Source organism: Triturus cristatus, chromosome 4_2 (genome assembly GCF_964204655.1).
Source record: "Triturus cristatus chromosome 4_2, aTriCri1.1, whole genome shotgun sequence".
NCBI lineage: Eukaryota > Metazoa > Chordata > Amphibia > Caudata > Salamandridae > Triturus > Triturus cristatus.
This window is the reverse complement of record NC_140586.1, coordinates 411,045,001-411,066,418: the sequence shown is the minus strand read 5'-3', so window position 1 is coordinate 411,066,418 and position 21,418 is coordinate 411,045,001. Positions and strand designations below refer to the sequence as shown.

The 21,418-nt window shown below is 41.9% G+C and overlaps 1 protein-coding gene across 1 annotated transcript in view; it reads right to left on the bottom strand.

The window, feature by feature from the left end:
- Positions 1-910: 910 nt before the first annotated feature.
- Positions 911-21,418, bottom strand: part of PLPPR4 (phospholipid phosphatase related 4) — a 248,522-nt gene continuing 228,014 nt past the window's right edge. The window contains exon 7 of the mRNA XM_085601861.1: positions 911-4,842. Coding sequence (XP_085457987.1) covers positions 3,502-4,842 — 1,341 coding nt within the window. The 3' untranslated portion in view covers positions 911-3,501. The remainder of the gene's footprint in view (positions 4,843-21,418) is intronic.

The window sequence follows — 21,418 nt, the reverse complement described above, 5'->3', positions numbered from 1 at the left end:
TAAATCCCCTCGAGCTTTGAGAGGCCTTTATTTTATTTGTTAGAACATTCTGCCCTCTAGTGGCAGAATGTTCTAATAGCCTTCTAGCCCTTCGTAGTAGGGCTATACCGGCTATTAAAGTTCCGTTCCCTTGTTAAAGTTCCTCGCCTTCGGCTTGCGCCTTTAATGCGGGAGCGGGCCTTTAATAGCCAGTATAGCCCGCTACGGCGGGCTATAAGGCTATAGTATTGAATGTTTAAACATGTATAACTTATAATAGCATATTATTGGAACCCGAAACACATTCACATAGACATGGTGCTGAAAGCTCTCCACTGACTCATACTCTATTAGGGAATAGAGTTTGTGCTCCTGTGCACAAATCTCTGTGGGTCTAGGGCCCTACCTACTTGAAATAGCTAGCAAAACGCTTCACGCTCATCAATATTCTATGGTCATGCCATGGCAATCTGGCTAATGGCAGAAGCTCAAGAGCAAATAAAAACAGTAAAAATGCCAAGCTTGATGGGTGCATCTTATTGAACGAATCTGAAGGTCAAAGCTGACAAATAGAATACAAATTCTTCATGAAAGAATTGAAAACACGACCTGAGCATTTCTCTATCACTGGTAACAAGACAGGATTTAGTAGACCGTGCAGCTGGAAGACTCACATCCCTCTTTTTTGAAACTCCAGAAATGTGCAAGCATTTTGGCGACCAAGACATCTCGGCATACTGGACAGACTGAACTACATCGCCTGCTCCCTATCAACGAACTACTGCAATGGCTAAAGCAACTACGTTGATGCACACAGCACTATTCGAAATGTCTCAATTACAATAAATCCATGAAACTTGTCCAAAAGTAAAATGATTAGCATGTTAAAAGAATAGGAACATTAATTCATTGCAAACTAAGGAACTTCCACCACCATTTATATTATTTCTTTATTTTTGTGATGTTTAGCACAAAAACACACAATAGCGTTGATTTTCACTTATTTAACAAAATACATTTATAGCAATCTACAAATTGTTCAGTTTGAAAACATGTGCATAACATTTTATTAAAGACAATATTTTACATGTAGAATTCTTATTTAAAAAGTTTTTGTTTTAGTCATATATTTCTTTTTTTTGCTAAAGCATGACCTAATGAGGAAATAAGTGCCCCCGTTTAGCAAGTATGAAAAATGAGAACTCCAAAAAGATGCAATTTATTAATTAAACTATTGATCACTCTCAATTAAAGTCTGCATGTAAAGAAAGATTATTTATTTATTGATTTTTACAAAAGATCCCTTATCAAAAACATGCAGATATTCGAGTGCTTTGTTTTTCCATATTTTTTATATCAGAATTATATTACAACAGAACTGGACAGGCATTGGTAAAAACATTAGATTTTGGCACTTGAAGTATAAAAGAATGCACATAGTCAATATGTAAAGTAGAGGTCAACAGCATTTTTAACATGATCTAGAAACTTCACCAAGAAAATAAAAACAGTGTAGAAAATAAATCAATACTGTACGTGAATCAATGCAGCAAGTATTCAAATACTGGATAGCAATGATCAGTATAATTATATCCCACTGGCTAAGTTAATGACTTGGAAGAAATAAGGTAAACAAGTTGTTTACAAATAAACAACAAATTGCCAGAGGGGGCATATATCATATTCCATCCATTGACATCATGATCAATGCCATACATGTGTATGGCAACAGAGAACTACACGTTTCCTTTCCTTTTATGAACAATACTGTACTACAGCATATACCCTGTAAAAGCTACCTCAGTCTATACTAAGGTAAAACCAAATGTTTTACCACACAACATCTCCATGTCGTACCTATTTACAATTTCTAGAAAATCATTAGCGTTCACACCATGGACTAAAAGATGAAAATGATTGTGGAAATCCATTCGCCGTTGATCAAAATGCAAATACCCACAGGATTAAGGCTATTTGAATACATAACTCCCAATTCTCATGGAGAGGTTTCTTTTCATGGGGTCATCCTACTATCACCAAAATTTGTGTCAGGACTTGATATCTGTTAGTGGAAAATGTCATGTGGCGCATTTGATTTTTGCTGTCTTTTGCCAAGGTTGAAGAGCATGGTATTTGTAGCACGTGCACAACTCAATATGTTGTCTTCGCTCACTGGAAGAACCTTGCATAAATTGTCCATTCATTCCAACTCATGCTGTCTGAGATGTAGACACATTTGGTAAGCCATCTGTTTCACAGAAAGTCAAAGCCATAGAAATAGTACAAGACAGCAAATTAGATCTCTTCTACCAGTAATGCTTTATAAATGCACCGATTTTACAGGTTCAATGTAGTTTACACTGATAGCATTGTGATCATGGTAAATGTACAGTACTAAGTATGAGATGTACATGCCTAAAAAACTTTTTGTAAGTAGGAGAGACAGTGCTTTCCTTCAGGATGATAAAGGAAATAGGGCACCTGCCTATGATAGTACAAACTATGAGACCAAAGTTAGTTATGTAATCTTAATGCTTTGCAAATACAATGATGAATGTTGACAAAGTATTTTATGGTGAAATGGAATGGAACCATTTGGAAAAATCTAAAGGGGATTGTAAAGTTTTTGGAATCAGGTGGATCTATTTTTTATTTTATTTCAAAAGACCATGTCAAATACATCATGTTTATACGTTCACCTACAAAAAAGCAGCCCCATTGTGTCAAATAACTTGTACGAAACTAACTGTGAAAAATGTAAGAAGCCTACCTCACTAATAGACAACTATTCCGTTCTTAGTGAATCACACCAAGGTGGAGGTGTTACAGGTCACAGTCAGATTGGTTAAAATAATCTGCAATGTCTTTGCAGTTTTGCAAAGTGACAGAATAGCTAAAACAAAGAAACGCTGTAAATACAGAATGGTGTAATCTATGCAAAAGTTGCCATTACTGTCATTCTTTTTAAACATATGCAATATTAACCAAATAAGGTGAACACCAATCTGACAAAGCAATTAGTTTGTGGATTTCAAGAGATGTGCAATGTGTTTCATGTTAAGTTAGCACCTTTTTGCTTTTAAGTGTTGGTGCAAGACCTGATTGTATTAACATTACATCAATAATTGTTTCACCTACAAAATATTCCTGTGGTTTTATGAAATCAAATATCTAGAACCAGCAAAATCAAAACTGTTGGCACATTCAAGAAATAAAGTGTCTGCATTCCAGAGCAGTGTTTCCATTGATATCAGTCAGAGTTTTCTCAGATTGGATATACACTTTGTATGTTTTGCACATTTCTCCAGATTGTCTAGGATCTTGCCTTGTGCTTTTCTTTCCTGCAAGATTTGAAATCCAAAAGCTCATGCATGCCACATCAGCAATGTCCAAGCGTGGTTTGGCTGATTGCTCATAATTTGGCACATCAAGAAAAGTTTAAGCTCAAAGCCAAAAAGAGCACAAGCGTCAATCATCAACATACCCAATCTTCACTTCAGGTTATGCCATCTGGAACAGATTTCATTCTTTGTATGCTCTTGTTGGGGAGCTGCCTTTGTAGAAGATATTGCGGGTGTTTTCTGGGCTATTTCCTCTTTCTGGAATTAAGATGATATTTGCCTTCCGTCTTAGAGTGGAGTCACGGCTAGAGGCAATTGATACAGTCTCAGAGCCAATTTCACTTCCCTCAACAGGTGTGACCCTAATTGTGGTAATTCCATGTGCATGCTGATCCATATTATCTATGTTGCCTCTGTTTCTCTCAATGGAACCAAAGGCATCTTTTAGAGATTCACAGCTTTCAGAGTCTCTACTGAGATCGTTCAGCTCATAAGCTTGGCGAAGGGCACTTTTTTCATGTGCTTTCCATTTCCATGATCCACTCCCCTCACCTTCTTGTGGCATCTGAATGATTGGTCTATTGTTTTCTGGGTGGGCTTCCACCCTGACAATGCTTGTTGGTTCATGCTCTGTAAGGGCCTTGTATCTAATGGAACCAGTGCAGCTGACTGTACTCCCTTCGGAATTCTTAGGATTACCCTGGAGCATTCCTTGTTGCTTTGACATGGCTATGACTTGCATGATTCGTGGTTGGCTGTTGCTTCTACATGCCACACTCTTCTCAGCTACTTTTAACCACTTGGACCTGGCAGAACTTGTTTTCGGGGATGTGTTTATAGCTTCATGAGTTTCTTCTGGAATATGTACCAGTTGTGAAGATCCAGGGCGAGACTGAATAGAGACACGAGGTCCACCAATAATACCACTGCTGTTGCATCCAGGCATGCTACCAGGCTGGAGTTTAAGGTAGGGGTTGCTTTGGCAGTGGTGCTCGCCATTCACACCCACTCTGACAGGTTCAGAGCTAGACCGCATGTCCATAACTCGCTGCGGGGAAAAGCCAGCTTCAGTCTCTATTACTTGAAGAGACAACTTTCTGCTTTCATTTTTACTCTTCCACTGTGACAGAAGTTGCTTTGAACGTGCAGAATCCATAGAGGCATGAATAGATGCATTTCGCCTCGCTGTCTCGTCTACTGCTGCTGAAGTGTGGACTCTTGGGAGAGTATTGCTAAAGGTCACCATATTTTCTTTTCCCATTGGACTCCTGGGTGTTATTATCTCCACATCAGCACTTGCTCTTTTGATATTTGTTAGTGAACCAGTCTCTCTATGATTTCTATGCAAAACAGTTTCAGAAGGATGAGCTGAGAGCCCGTCACTGCTACTGCTGTTTTTTCCTGGTAAGGTCCGATTGGTCTCTTGGCTGAGGTCTGTTAAGGATCGCAGTGGTTCTCTTTGCTGGGGAGGCTGAGGCACATTATCTTCACTTGGCTGAAAGTTTCCAACTGCATAAAGACCCTATTTAAAAAACAAAGTAAAACTTATATAATTAACAATATATTTTTCTAATACTTTACCAAGTTATACAAGGATATGTCATTAACACATTTCAGTAGAATACAGTGTGAAGAGGAATCCCATTTATAATATATGTCCTGCTCTGCCTGATTGTTTGCCTGCCCCTGCTGAGCCTTACCTTGGGTCCATTAGCGTGGTGCTGTGGTCACTGTCCTCGGTGTTTCCTCCCTCCCGCCGCCGCGTTTTCCATCGCGTGGCCGCTGTGAGGAGCAAGGAGGAGGAGGAGAAAACTACAGTTCCCAGGCTCCCCGGCCCCCAACATCCCAGAAGCAACGTTAACATCGCCCGCGCCCGGAGGCGCTTTAAATTGGGACTCACTCCTGGTGGAACGGGTGTCCTGCTCTGCCTGATTGTTTGCCTGCCCCTGCTGAGCCTTACCTTGGGTCCATTAGCGTGGTGCTGTGGTCGCTGTCCTCGGCGTTTCCTCCCTCCCGCCGCCGCGTTTTCCATCGCGTGGCCGCTGTGAGGAGCAAGGAGGAGGAGGAGAAAACTACAGTTCCCAGGCTTCCCGGCCCCCAACATCCCAGAAGCAGCGTTAACATCGCCCGCGCCCGGAGGCGCTTTAAATTTGGACTCACTCCTCGCGTCGCGGGATCACGCGCGGGCGGCGCCAGGCTAAGCCCGGGCAAAGGCCGGGCCGTTGTGTGGCCGTTAGGGGGCCGGCAGGGGTCGGGTCGGGCCACCCCCTTAAGCAGTGAGGTCTGTTAACTGGCTGCAAGCATTATGACAATGTTTTAGAAGGTTGCATATTTGGGTTTTATCTAATCGCTTCATTGTGCCTCCTAGGTAGCTTTTTCTTGTTAACTGTGATACTGTTGATTATGTGTAGGTGTTCATTCCTTTTTTATGCTATAAAAGCTCTGCGTTGGGCAGGGCCATCATTACTAGTTAGCCCATTGAGTTTCTTTACCAACTTTTGTAGTGGTCGACACTTACGTGATTGTGGTGCAAAATGGCTAAAAATATCTCCACTATGGACAACTACTTGGTTAAAATGGTGAGCAAGATAAATAACGATAGACGAAAATCCTTAGGGAAGGAGCCCACCCTAGAAATTGTTTCTTCTGTAGATGAAGTTAGCGAGTCTATTATGATGGATTCCCTTAGTATTGAAGCCCTCCCTCAGGAAAACTCAGCCTCTTCATCCCTAGATTATGAGCTACCAAATCAAGTCCCACTGGAGCCCCCTAGCGGGTCTGCTTTATCTCATTCTCCCCCTAAGAGAGCTGTTAGAAAGTGTAGGAAAACACAAATTAAGTGAGGGAACACACTTCCTAAACCAATGTTGGAACATGGTCGTAGAAGCAATGTAGCCAACAATGAGATTATAACTAATTTGGGTGATGTGAATGGTGATCTCTTGGGTCACATTGCTAAGCTATTTGAGACAAAATTAGACCTTATAACTAAACCGCTTATGGAAAAAATTGAATTACTATCCACGGAAGTAGCTAGGTTGGGTGGCCTCTTAGATAAGATGTGTAAGGAACAGACTATGATACAATCCGAGTTACCTATTCATCCCGGTAACTCTGCACAATCGGCTGTAACAGAAAGGTTATGTCCATCGGAACCTAGGGAGTTACCACGAACAGCAGGTAGTACCTCTCAAATGAAAGCAGCTCCATCTAATAGCGCGAGGTACACTACTCCCGCGAATATACCAAATTACATTAATCTTCCGCCCGAGTGTGAACCCTATGTCATAGTCCTTTCAAATGTCCCACCCCTAGACCCGACAGCAATGAATTTCCGTGAGGAATCTCACGATTCACTCAAACGGAAATCAGTTGCTTGGTTAAACCAAAATTGCGGTTTCCCCCCACATCTCTCAGATCATATACTGTCAACCAGACGGGTATCCTGGATCGGTAATGCAAAGAAAAAATGTAAGGGGGATTGCGAAATTGTCAATTTTAGGCATCCTCAACATGTCGCGACTGTCCTTCTTAGAGCAGCTTCTTTGGATGTAGAGGAGTCTGATGTGGGTGTGCACCCCTTGGGTTATTTTTATAGACACTTAGCCAGGGCATCACAATTTTCTAAAATACACAGACCCTTGACTAATAGTAGAAACACAAATTTTTATATTCCAACTGAAAACAGATTTTCGGTACTGAGCTCATTGGATGAAAACGACTGACTCTCACGAGTAGGGGAATCTACCACAGAAACATTAGTAGAGACCGAGATGTGGGGACTAAAACAGAGTATAGAACACTCAGAACTTAAACTTATAGTATCTCAGAGCCCTAGGAATACACAGATAGACAAATTGGCAAATAGCAATAAATGTTCTTATCCTACGTTAAGCGAGGTAGTCAGTCTGGGCGTACCTGATAAGTGCCATATAGCGAATATGGAGGTCAATGAGTATAGTTTAGACGATAACCAAGACAAAGAGTTAAATTCTTTAGTTGCACTTGAAGATGATACAGAAAAAGACAACTTACCAATAGTATTAGATTCACTTTATGTAAAAGGGAAAACAAGCGTTAGACTGATATCTTGGAACATAGCTGGTTTATTCACGAACCTTAAGGATGTGGTATGGTGTTCTTATATAGAGAATTACGATATCATACTCTTACAAGAAACTTGGATGGTAGAAACCCCCCATAGGTTGGGATACAAAACATACTGTTCTAACGCTATACCTTCAACTAGAGGCAGAGCTTCAGGGGGGCTGGTTATCTGGGTTAAAGTGACTCTAGAAATAGATATCATCCAGTTATCCATCCCCTCTCCGGACCTATTAGGCCTTAAAATTGTTACAAGAAGGAAAGAAACTAGATATCTAATAAATATATACAATAGACCGTCTCCATCTAACAAGGAATCAAATGTGGTAGAACTCTTGGATTCCTTCTTAGATTCATTAGGAGCAAATGTAAAAGTGATAGTTGGCGGGGATTTTAATTGTAAATAGAGCCTGTCCTGGGTTTGGAAAAAGTACTTGATGAACAAGATGCTGCCAACGATATCTTGCCCTTAGATTCTGTAAGTCCAGTTAAAAGCACAACAGCCGCTATACAGATTTTGCAGCTGACTGTGGTGCATGATCTAAGGGCTTGTAATGGTCGTTTTCGATCAGACAGACCTGCAGCCCCAACGTACTTTAAGGGGAACTGTAGGTCACACATAGATTTTGTAATGGTTACCAGGAACATATGGGACCAGGTACTTGATTTTAAGATTAATCATAGGACGGAGAGTGATTATTTCCCTCTCCAATTATGGCTAGACTCCCTATCGTTTTTTATTAGACCCGAGGGACAGACCCTACCAAATATTCCGGTCGCGGAATTACAGATAACTACTAACAGGCGTGCACTAAGATGGCCATATATCTTGGGAACAGAAAAGACGCTGATAAGTATCTATAATGCATTTACTGAAACGGTAGGAGCATCACAACCACCATCAGTGGGTACTCAAGGTGCTCTTGATTTACATCATAAGTTAGTGGATGCACTAACCCCACTATTGAGTAAAATGTATAAAAAAGATAGTAATAGGATAGGGAACCATCTTGAGTCAGCGAACCCATGGTATAATAAAGATTGTCGAATAGCAAAATCAAGGTTGATCCAGGCAGTAAAATCTGGGAATTGTTTGGACATAAAAAGTGGAAGACTAGCCTACAATAACACTATGGCCCAAGCTAAAAAAGCATGGGATGAAAGTTTTTGGGAGGATCTCTTAAATGCAGCTAAGCTACGGGACCAGAGCACGTTCTGGAATTTAATCGCAAAAGGAAATAAGCAGGGTAGATCAACAAAGGATATTTTCTTAGATGAAAATACTTGGTGTGATCATTTCACTAAGCTTTATGCTAACAAAAAGGAGAGTTTGGCCCTCGGGGACTATGAGATAAATTTAGAAATATGCACTGCTCCACTACATTTTAGTTTAGTAGAAACCAACAAGGCTCTACAAGCTGTGAAAATGGGCAAAGCCCCAGGCCCCGACAAAATTCCTGGCGATCTACTAAAACATGATGTGGAGGTGTGGGGGCCTTATATAAATTACCTGAGTAATTCCATTGTGGCAGGTACACCGATCCCCGAATCATGGAAAGGGGCAGAAATTATAACAATTTTTAAAAAAGGCGATCGCTATGATCCAAGTAATTACCGCCCAATAAGTTTAATAGATATTTTACAAAAGATATTTGCCAGACATATTTTAAATAGGCTTTTAGATTGGATTGAAGAGACCAAAATATTAACCAAATATCAAGCTGGTTTCAGAATAAAAATCAGTACGGTGGATCAGGTGTTTCGGTTCATGTGCATCTGTTGGAAGTATATAAATATAAGGAAGTGCAGCCTCTATGTGGCATTTGTGGATTTAAGGGCCGCCTTTGATCTTGTTCCACGCAATTTGCTGTGGATTACATTAAGGAACATGGCGGTCCCTGGGGAACTACTTAAAGAACTTATCAAGCTTCATACAGGGAACAATGCAAAAATTAGATGGGGAAAGGATGGCGAAATTTCAAGGGCCATACCCGTAGACCGCGGCGTGCGCCAAGGTTGCGGGTTAGCACCTACACTTTTCTCGCTATATGTTAATGACATTCCGAGTTACTTAAGGAATTTGTGCATGATTCCCCGAAGCTAGGTGGTGAGCCGATTACGGCATTATTATTTGCCGATGACACCATCCTTATTTCTCAGACTCCGAGAGGATTGCAAAATTTGGTTGACTCTTTCCAGAAGTATTGTGTGGGGAAGGGACTAGAAATAAATCCTACCAAAACCAAGTACATGTCCATAAACCCAACGAAACCCCTTAGGACTAATCTGTTCCTAGAGAACCAAAAACTGGAACAGGTAGGGAGTTTCAATTATTTGGGGTTAATGTTAGATAGTAACTTGTCCTGGAAAGGGCAGATGGATAAAAGCATCTTATCCCTTAAACAAAACTCAATGCCTATTTTAAAAGTAGACGGAGCTAGTTATTCTAAAGCAATTTCACCGGCACTTGAAGTATATAAAGCAAAGGCCCAATCGGCCGCCCTTTATGGTGCTGAGCTCTGGGGCTTTTATTGCAACAATATTTTTGGGAAAGCGGAAAACCACTTTGTGCGTAGGTTACTCAAAATACCGACTAGAACTCCTCTAGTCCCTGTTTACCTCGACATTAACCTTAAAAGAACAGATTATCAAGCAATTTTGAAACCACTGCTGTACTGGGTTAGGTTATGGGTAACCCCGGAGCTGAGTGATTACAAGAGTGGATTGACTGAATTAATTCAGTTAGATGGTTACATGAATACCCCTTGGTTAAAAAATGTTTCTAAGTGGTATGAGAGATTAGGTTTATTACACTTATGGGAAGTTCCTCAGAATATGACAACATCAACCAGGAAACATGTAAAGGACACCTTTTGGTCTTATGTCAATGGAGTGCTATTGCACAGTTCATCGACTGGCATATTGACTTCAACTTTTTTGAATACAAAAGACACACCTAATTTCGAAAGATTTATGGATGAGATCGGTCCTCCTCTGGCAAAAACACTATACTTGCAGTTTAGGTATGGTGTTTTACAGATTAATGCATATACATGCAGCTGGGGAGGGGCAAAAGGCTCTGATTTGTGTACTCTCTGCACTTTAGGGGCTAAGGAAGATGCTGCTCATTTACTCTTCTTTTGCCCAGCATATAAGAAATCAAGGGATTGTTGGATCAAACCTGTTTGTAAACATGTGGGGGTTAGATCCTACAAAGAAGCAGAGCGCATATTCAAGTCTAATACTTCACAATTAGTGGTGTTTGGTACGAGCAGATTTCTATTTAATGTGTATCTTACCAGAAAACGACTTGGTTATAAAATGTAATATTCTATTAGGTGCCCCGTCTCATCCCTTGCTTGTGTAGGTATACGATGCACTGTTCCTTCGATCCTAATGTATTAATTTTTTTAATCTCTGGCTTTTAATTAATTTAAAAACTGTTATTTATATTTTTATACGCGGCATTGCTTAACCCCTTCAGTGCCCGCCCATTTCCCCGCCCTGTGCCGGCCGTTTCATTAGCGGGCGAGGTTTATGACGAGCTGGTCTCGTCATGGGCACAGCGCAACCGCGGCCCATGACGAGACCAGCTCGTCATGGGCATTGAAGAGGTTAAACATGGTGATAACCAAATTATTCTCGCCAACTGTATGTATTATATCTTAATCGTGAACTGTATATATGTATGTTGTAGTTATCTCTTGTCTTGGCTTTTATGGCTATAATTGCCGAAATAAAGTTTAATGAACGAACGAACGAATACCATAATTCACAACCTTAGTGAAGGTGAAGGACGTTGCCAGCGTTTTCAGTATTGGCACAAATAAATATATAGATAAAAGAATCCTCCCTGTCTTTTTAGTGTATTAGAGACAGTGAGAGGTGTATGGGAGTCAGAGCACATATGGCCCTAATTTCAAGTAGGTTAGAAAAGGAGGGGGTATTTACCACACCAAATAAATATCATAAGTCCTTGGGGAGATGTTTGACAGGTTCAGTAAAATCCCCCTGTTGCATGTTTTTCTCAGAAAACGAAGAATAATAGGCGGAATCAGTATTTAATCAAAAGCATTTGGAATGGTTGTCCTTTTTTCTGAGCCTTCGATATATTTTAGCAGGATTTGCTTTCTGAAAACTGTCATGTGAAAATAGTGGGAGTATAACAATTTAAAACTCATAACTCTGATCCCTGCGCAGACTCAGATTTGTGCAGAATGAGGGCAAGAGAAATCTGTAAATCGAAAAGGGATTGAGTAAACCAAGATAGCAATAATAGCTCTCAAACAGAAGTTTTAAAGACAAAACCAGAATCTTTGTGTACACATTTAATATAGCAGAAGAATCAATAATTGAAATGTGTCTTTTTACTTTTCTATCCCATAATTTGGTATACTATGAAGATTCAAATTACCATATCCTTTGTCTATTTCGAAGTGTTTTTCTTTCTTAACATTGCATTCCGTTTTTCTTGGTGAACTGTGAATGTGTAAAATGAACGGAGGTGGATTTTACAACACACAGGGGGCATATCATCAAGGGCATTATCGCCGCTTTACCGGCACTTTTTGCGCTAAAGCGGCGATAATCTTAACGCCCTATCAGCATGGACACATTAACGCGTGTTTCCATGCATTTTCACCCTTTCCCTGAATGCCCAGCTGTGCATCTCTAATGAGATACAAATTGGGCGTTCCTCCCCAAATAACGGGAGAAATGTCGCTAACCGACATTTCTCCTATTATCAAACCTCCCACTAACTGGCATGGCGATAAGAAAAGTAGCGCTAACCGCGCTTAGCGCTACTTTTCTTACGCCTGCTTTTAATCTGACTTAGCCATTATATTCAATGGATGGTGGATATAATGGTTAAGTCTGCCCTCCCCTATCACCAACTTTTCGCCAATCGGTGAATGATTATCGCTGGATTTCCAGCGATAATCGCACAATATGTAGCTATCGCTGGTATTTCTATCGCTTTTGAGATAAGCGTCGCTGATAGCACGCTATCTCAGCGATAGAAACCAGCGATAGCCGACGATAATTATCCTAGCGCTAAGTGCGTTTGGCGATAATTATCGACGGTTGTTGGTGATATGCCCCTTAGTTTGCAACCCGAATAGCTCCCAAATTTAATTTGCCAAGGCACTTAGAATAAACTCCTTTGTATAGCATCAAAAAACATCACAAATTGGAATTACTACATTTTTGCCTCATACTGATTTAGAGGTTTTTTTTATGTACATAAATGTTTGGAAATTGGGGGCATATTAACAAGGGCCTTATCGCTGGCCCCACATAGCGGTAAAAATATTATTGCAGGCTAACGCTGAAAATTATCGCCATGATAACGATATATTAACAATACATAGCGCTATGGCGATAATATTTTAGCGATAGCGGTGTTTACCATGGAACATCGCTTGTTTTCCAGCGATGTTCCATGGAAAATAGCGATAACATTGCTGGTACGACCCTGTGGTCGTATCATCATAATCCACCTCCCATTATTAGTATGCCTTAGTCTGGAATTTAACAGTTGTTAAATTCCAGCCTTAAGGCCGAGGTAGCGCGATCTCTGCACCTCCTTATTAATATCACGAAGGTGCCTTCGCAATATTTTCATGTGTTGTTTACACAGCCACGCCTTCTTTGCATCTCATTAGCGATGCGAGGCGAGACTGTGATAAAACGGGCTCTACATCAAAGAAACACGCGCTAGCGTGATCTTGATGATATTGCGATATAATTATCGCTGCTTATCGCCCAAAAACAGACGCTAAAGCGGCGATAATTATATCGCCAGCCCATGCTAATATGCCCCCTGGATTCTTAGCAACTTACACAGGTTTTGGTGGCATCACATAGTACTTTTCGAGCAATGGATCCTTACTGGCCTTGTTGTGGTTGTTATGTAGCTGCACAATCAAAGTTAATTTTTGGGGATAGATGCACCATCTCAGATACGTTTTTTTAACATAACTTTACTGCTTTCACTACATATATTAAATAATATTAGTCAATATTGTTCAACAACATTTATAGCAATTTCAGTCAAATACGTCAACACACACATGCATGCAATCTGGTTTAAAGCATACGAGTTCCCATTACCCCACTAGGAAATCTTCATTCTACATGCTGACTTCCAACTTCTCCATCATTTTTCAAACTTTTTGAACAGCCTGTAATCTCATGCACATATATTTCAGCCATCATGCACCGTTCCAGATCGTTCTTTCGCTCCTGTATATTTGGATGGCCAATCCCTCCCCATTTTCTGGCTATGTCCCTCCCTGCCGCCATTTACCCCATATCATAAACTTGTTTTGGAATTTAGGTGGTACCCTATCACTCAATATGCCTAACAACTCTCTTCTCGAGGGAGTCCTGAGTTTCTTATTTTCATACCTACATTTGGTAACGTTGTTCCAGTATTCAGTAACTTTGGAACACTTCCGGATAATATGGTAAAAGGTACCTGGCTGACCGCAATCTCTCAAACATTTTTCGTAATGAGCTCCTCCAAAAATATTCATTTGCTTTCTTGTATAGCATACCATATTTAGTATCTTTAATTGTATCAATCAGAATCCTGATCTTATTGTCACTGTTTTGGAGTGTCAGCAGGGGAGGATGCTCTGCAATGGCAGAGGAGTGTCGCCCCACTGGCTCAGACTCGCAGCAAAAAAGATAAAACGATATTTGAGTATTGTTTTATTTTTAAGCCGCTGGCTCAGCCAGCATGTGCAGGGAGGGGTGAGGAGGAGTGCTAGTTCACTCCCTAAGTGCTCAAGTGTGTTTGGCCGGCCGACCAAAACTCACATGCGCACTTACGTTTCGCTAACCAGGGTGCGTTCAATAGCCAAGTTAGAGAAAACCTGCACAATCCCTGTTCTGAGCAGGGCTTCTTTCTAGCCTGCTCAGGCCAATCCCCGTGCTGCTCTTCAGTGCGGGAGTGGATAGGGAGTCTGTGACTAACCTGCTGTGTCTGCTGGGAGAAAGAAGTCCCAGCTCCACGGCGCGACATGGGTGGCGGCCGCCAGCAGGTAAGTTTAACTTTTTTTTAGGTTTCAATATTCTTATTATGCCCCCCCACCCGCGCTTCCTTCAGTGCTTTGTCCCATGCTCCCCCCTCTCCCGCCATTCTACTTTGTGTATGTGACTGCCACAACTGAGTGTCAGCAAATTGTGTCAATAATATTTCTTTTTTCCTCTATCATTTTTCAAACTTTTTGAACAGCCTTTAATCTCATGCACATATCTTTCAGCCATCATGCAATGGTCCATGTTGTTCTTCCACTCCTGTATAGTTGGAGAGTCAATCCCTCCCCAGTTTTTGGCTATGTCGCTCCCTGCCACCATAAAGCCTATACTATATAATCATTTTGGAATTCAGGAGTTATCATCACTCAATATGCCTAACAATTCTTTTCTAGAGGGAGTCCTGAGTTTCATATTTTCACCCCTACATTTGGTAACCTCGTTCCAGTATTCAGTAACTTTGGAAAATTTCCAGATAAAATGGTAAAAGATGCCTGTTGGACTGCAATCTCTCAAACATTTTCCGTAATGAGCTCCACCAGAAATCTTGATTTGTTTTCTTGTATAGCATACCTTATTTAGTATCTTTAGTTGTACCAATCAGAATCCAGATCTTACTGTCACTGTTTTGGAGTGTCAACAGAGGCGGCTCCTCCGCAAGGTGAATATCCTGAACAACGACTCCGGAGCAACAAGTTCCGGATTCACACAAGCCAAATAATGACTTTCCCGAACAGCGACTTAGCCTTAACCACGCATGTGCATGGTTAAGGCTAAGTCGGTCTAGTGTTTTGGATGGGCGGAGAAAGTGGGGCAAAGGACAGGAACATGACAGGTAAGAGGGGTTTGGGTTATTTTTAAGGGGGTGAGGAGGGGTTCAGGGTAGTTTTTAGGGGGTGGGGCTCGGGGTAGTTTTTTAGGGGGTGAGGGTTCAGGGTAAATTATTTGTGGTGAGGAATTCGGGCTAGTTTTTAGGGGGTGGGGTGGTATGGGATTGTTTTTAGGGGGGGTGAGGTTTGGGCCAGTTTTAAGGGGTCCGGGTATGTTTTTAGGGAGTTGGGGCTACTGGGTACTTTTTAGGGGGTGGGAGGGGTTTGGGTTACTTTTTAGAGGATAAGATGGATGCGGGTTCGTTTCCAGGTGGTATGAGTTATTTTTTAGGGGGTGGGGGTATGGGATAGTTTTAAGGGGGTGGGAGAGGTTAGGGTTTGTTTTTAGGTGTTGAGAGGGATTTGGGTTAGTTTTTAGGGGGTGGGAGTGGTATGGGATAGTTTTTAGGGGATGGTGGGGTTTGGGGTAGTTTTAAGGGGTTTGGGTTAGTTTTTAGGGGGTGGGGAGACGGGGTAGTTATTAGGGGATAGGAGAGTTTTGGGTTAAATTTTAAGGGTTGGGAGGGATTAGGGTCAGTTTTTGGGTGGTGGAAGTGGTATGGGATAGTTTTTAGGGGTGATCGGGTCTGGGGTAGTTTTAAAGGGTTTGGGTTTGTTTTTAGGGAGTGGGGGCATGGGGTCGTTTTTACGGAGTGTGAAGTGTTCGGGTTAGTTTTTAAGGGCTGGGAGGGATTCTGTTTTCCATGTATTCCTTTCCCACGAAAATTCATGGTTAAGGTATGCGTGGTAAAAAAAATCGTGGTTAAAATGCAATCGTTGTACGACCGTGTTGTTGAGGTAGTCATTATTGAGGAACTAGTTGTTCTGAAATACAACCCTCCGCAATGGCGGAGGAGCGTCGACCCACTGGCTCAGAGCCAGCAGCAAAACAATCAAATGATAATTCAGTATTGTTTTATTTTTAAGCCGCTGGCTCAGCCAGCATATGCAGGGAGGGGAGGGGCTGAGGCATGGGAAGGGGGAAAAGGAGTGCTAGTGCACTCCTTAAGTGCTCATGTGTGTTTGTCTGGCTGTCTTTGGCTGACAAAAACTCACATGCGCACTTAGGTTTCGCTAACCTGGCTGTATTGAGCAGCTGAGTTAGAGAACCCCTGTTCTGAGCAGGGCATCTTTGTAGCCTGCTCAGGCCAATTCCTGCAATGCCGTACAGCACGGGGACTGGACTGGGAGTCTGAGTAGCCTGCAGTGTCTGTTGGGACAAGGAAGTCTCAGCAGAAAGTCCGGCCGACCTACCCTTTTCTGCCGATCCCTCTTCGACCAGCCTTTTGCAGACTTTGCAAAACCACACAAGGAAATTCCTTGTGAGATACCTGCTGGGTATCGATGAAGTAGATAGATAAACCCAACTAGGGTTGGTCATATGCTATCAGGTACTACACATAGCATGTGTTAGGTTGGTTTAAAAAGGTAGATCACACCATACAACCACCCACATGTTGATAGATTTGATTTTATTAAGTCCTGACAAATCGCCACCAGATTGTTTAACTACCAGGTGAGAAACATGTTGACTGCACAATAGAGCGCCCTATCTGAGACATAATCTACGACATGCGCCTTTGTTTCTTTTAATCAGGGTGGGAGACCCATTGATTAAAATAGTATTTGCTGGTACACACTTACCTATTTTAAAAAACAAATCAGATTATACACCCCCACACTTTCATCTACACTAATTAGGCCCCTTACCCCCACGGCACCAAACGGCATTTGGAATAAAAGATCTCCGCCAAAGAGTCCCTCATAGGGAGCCCGTCAGGTATTGCAGCACTGACCTGACGAGGTGTTTGAGGGACCTATACTCCAAGAGGAGGAATCCTCATCCTTCTACACTTCATGACCACATAAAACCAGTTGTGCCTTGTCTCGATATTAGGAACAGCATACCTTTTGTATCTTCATTATTGTTAGGGCTTATATGCTGGACCTGTCTAAAAATCCCTCAGTCCCTCCTTTGTGATTGAATTTCTTACCTTAGCCAATTAGTGCCTGTAGTATGTTTATGGTCACATGACAGGGTGTAGCAGACAGTCAACCATTGTGTATTCCTCCTAGGCATCAACACACAATAGGGAGCTTAAGTGTGCCTGGATGGGCCATCACTGGCAGGGTGGGAAGGAGGAGCTGGGTACAGCCCCACTTACACCTGCTCAGGCTGTGTGCTGCCTCCACGCCAAGGGCTGCATACCCCCTGTAGTTAGTCTGGAGACAGGACAGAAAAGGTGCTCCATTTGCCACTGGATTCAAGGTAGCCTGGCTGATGAGGAGTGCTACCACGAAACCAGATCCAGGATGCTTGTTTCTGGTCCAGGCAGGACCAGGCCTGGCAGTTCGGGCTGGACTGTTACCATGAGGAACAGGGTCAAGACTGATTTGCATATGGCTGGGTCCACACTGTGGTGGCGTAGTGAGCTAAAGAACGATGATGGATTCAACCCAGATCTGTGACTAGGTGTGAGTGTCTGAAAAGTTTCAGCACTCCGTCCATCATCACCTTGTGTTTGCAGGGAAGGTAGGATGCCTGAGGACTTCCAAGGGAAAACTCTGGAGGCTTCTCCTCCACTTCAAATGCACAACTGGGGAGAAATACTAGAACTCAGACACCACCACTTCAGTACACTTTTGGACCTGTGGATACTCTGCCAGGATGAAGGACTGTTGTGCTGCTACAAGGACTACCTCCCTGCTGGGCAGCGGCTCTAAAGGAGCTGTTGCACCACTGTGCTGACCTGCTTCCTGCAGCCCTCTTCCCTGGGGAAGAAAATTGTCCTGTAACTTTATCTTGAACCTAGGACCCCAGAATGACTCAAATGGTTAGTCTGCTTGCCTCCTGGAGTGAGGCTCAGGGACATATATGGCTCCCCAACCCGCTCTTGGACCCAGCTGAAGCAATTTCCTGACCCTCTAGTGATGGCCCTCAGGTCCCAGATCCTTGGTGTAGCTCAAGGGCTCTTAAATAAAGCTTCACAACTGTATGTGACCAAGCACTGCAGCTAGCATTGATATTCAGTGCAAGCTGCCACCAGCCCATCTCTTGGCACATCAGCAGCATCAGACAGTAGGGTACTGCCAATGTGAAGCTTCAGCTGACAATCTGCGACACCCAGCCAGCTCTTTGACCCATGCAGACAACTTTCAGCAATGCTTTCCTTGCTCCTTGTGACCCTCTCCAACATAAACAGGACTCTTGTCACAGAACTTGTGAAAGTAGACCTTTAGCAGGACAAATCTTGCACTGTATCAGACTGGCACTCAATTGCAGTTGGCCTGAACTTTTGACTTTGACCTGGTCCAGTGTGACCAGATATTTGTGGTTGCCACTTTCTGCATTTAGGTGGTATTTTACACTTTATTCTTTAATAATTCATAACTTTGGTTCTACTGATTTGATTTATGTCATTGTGGTTTTGCTTTGCTTATTAAAATGTATTCTATTTGCTTGACTTGGTGTGGGATACTTTTGTGTGGGGGTGTCACTGTTTTACTGATTGTAGTGTTGCACAAATACTTTACAAATTGCCTATAAGTTAAGCCTGACCACTCTGTGCCAAGCTACTAGGTAGTTGAGCACAGGTTTATTTGGGGTTTGTTTCTGCATCACCCTGACAAGGATTGTGGTTGCTGCTTGATCAGGGCTCACACTCCAGTCAATCAGTAACCCAATTTCTTACTTCAATATATAGGTTGCCACTGCTGCAGCAACTCAATTTATGGGTATCTGATCTCAACCAAGGCTTTAAGTTAAATTGAATCATTATGTAGATATTAGTTCCAGGAAACAGATTTATGTAACACCTGAAGGTTCAGGAGGCACAGTCCACGCTAAACATTCTCTTCTCATGGCTCCTTTTTAAGGAGGAGAGGTCTACTGCCAGTTACTTACCCCAGAGCAGTCCTAATGTCACTCTCCTATTTTCATGGGACTCTGCTTGCTTGCCAGTCTCTGGCTTTGCAGTTTGGTAGCTGAGGGGTTTAGTCACTGCTTTTAATGAGGTCTGAATTTGGACCTAGGAGTGGTGTTTCACTTGCTATTGTAATTCATAACTTTTCAAGTTCCTTTATCTTCTATGAGTCATTTACATTTCTTGTATAGATCCTCTGAAGGAATTCCTTTTTACAGGTATTCTGGGCCTTAGCACATCTTTTACTCTATCTAGTTGTGGGTGCAGAGTTTTGTGATTGATTCCTCTCTGTATTCATTAGGAGAATGTTGGGTCTTACCTCTGATCATCTGCTTTGCTTCCTGTTGGCCCTCATACATCTGTACTAGGCAGGGGATCAGGAGCTCCTGGTTACCTCAGGAGCCTTCAGAAGACATCTCATTATGAGCCTCCTTCAGGGGCGATCAGGTCCTACCTTTCTGCTTCACTAGGCTGCTTTTTATATTCCCTCTGTGTGCATCTTGCTTTGGGATCGAAAGACAGGCTGCCGCAGATTTGCACAGATTTCCCTGCCACAAGTGCTTCAGTTCCGTTTTCACTTCTCCCTCAGCTATGTCCCTCCTCTGAGCCCAGGCTACACATTATGGTGACCGCCATCTTGAAGGTTTTTATGGTTGGCTCCAAATTAGCGACTGTCTGTGCACTGGGATTTCTCCTCTTGTTCTGATTTCACTATGTGCCCATCAGTATCTAGGCTGATTGCAGACTTTTCGGATGGTGCAGGATAAAGGTATTTACATGAGGTGGTTGTCCAGGGGGTAGTTTTGTAAGTAATATTTTTTTTTAAACAACCTGCGACTTGCAGACCACATTAGAATTGCACCTAATAATGTGTTTAAACCATTGCAGAAATGTTTTCACATGCAAAAATAACAAGTAGGAAAAATGTGCTTGCTTTACAATGTATGGGAATATCTTTAGAATGCATTTTAACTCTGCTTAAAGGATTTATAAGTAAATCACATGTAGGGAAAATGTGCTTGCTTTAAACATATAAGAAACATTAATATGAAGAAAGTTTTAGTAGGCTATCCGTCTTAAATGTGCCCTTGTAACTAGGCCCACAATCTTTTCTTTTGACTCCTGCTCATAGCTAAATAGACATTTATTTAGAAAATGTTTGCCTAGTACCAGCATCTTGCTAAAGAATGTGCTGACTTTAAGATTCTGATTCCGAACCACACTGTAAATTCATAATGAATAGACTGCTAGAATAATAATTTAGTTATATTTTATGTATGCGTAACCGGGACACTGTTGATAGATTTGGTTTGTTTCATCTGACTAGCTTTTTGTATTCACAAAGGGACATTGAACACAGCTAATAGCTTAAGTAAGAAGGTTCTCATGAGAAATTTACTCCATGGTTCTAGTATTTGCAACACTGTTTAAATATGTGCCAGCGTGCATGTTCACTGTGGGATTCATGAGGAGAAGAAACGGATGTTGAACACACCATTGGATGAGCGGTTTCCATTAGACAAGGGACTTAAACACCTTCTCATTTTCATTACATTACTGTATGTTCAAATATGATATTATGTTTTCTTAGGGAGGGCAGACATCACTCACTCAGACATCACTCAGACATCATCACGCTCACACTTGTACCTTTTGTGACTTGTTACTGAAATCTACTGCTGACGCTGACTTTATCATTTTTCTTTATTCTGTCTTCCTATGATCAATGCTACTCCAGCGATCATTCCTCTGTCACTAATATTCGAATGGTTGCTACCGCATCGGTGGGGAACCCGGCTGAGTTTCAAGAACAACACTTGATGGGGATTTCTAGTCTTTATCTATGTTTCGAAAATCTTGCTCTTTTAGCTTCTTTAGTGGCAATTTCCTATATGGAACACTCTGTATTGGTTTATGCTGTTACTAATCACCCTTTTTTCTTGCTATTTCTGTAAACTGGACTAATCTTAAAAAAGATCAGTAAACCTACTAATTGCTAAAGGATAAATAAAGGTTTTGAAACTTCTTCAACCTCTCATAATTGACTGAATATTAAGGATCTGGCTGTTGATGAAATATGCATGACCTGTGTTTTTATTCCAACTCCATTTGCAACATGGTGGCAAAGGTACATCTGACTTGTCAAGCACCATCTAGA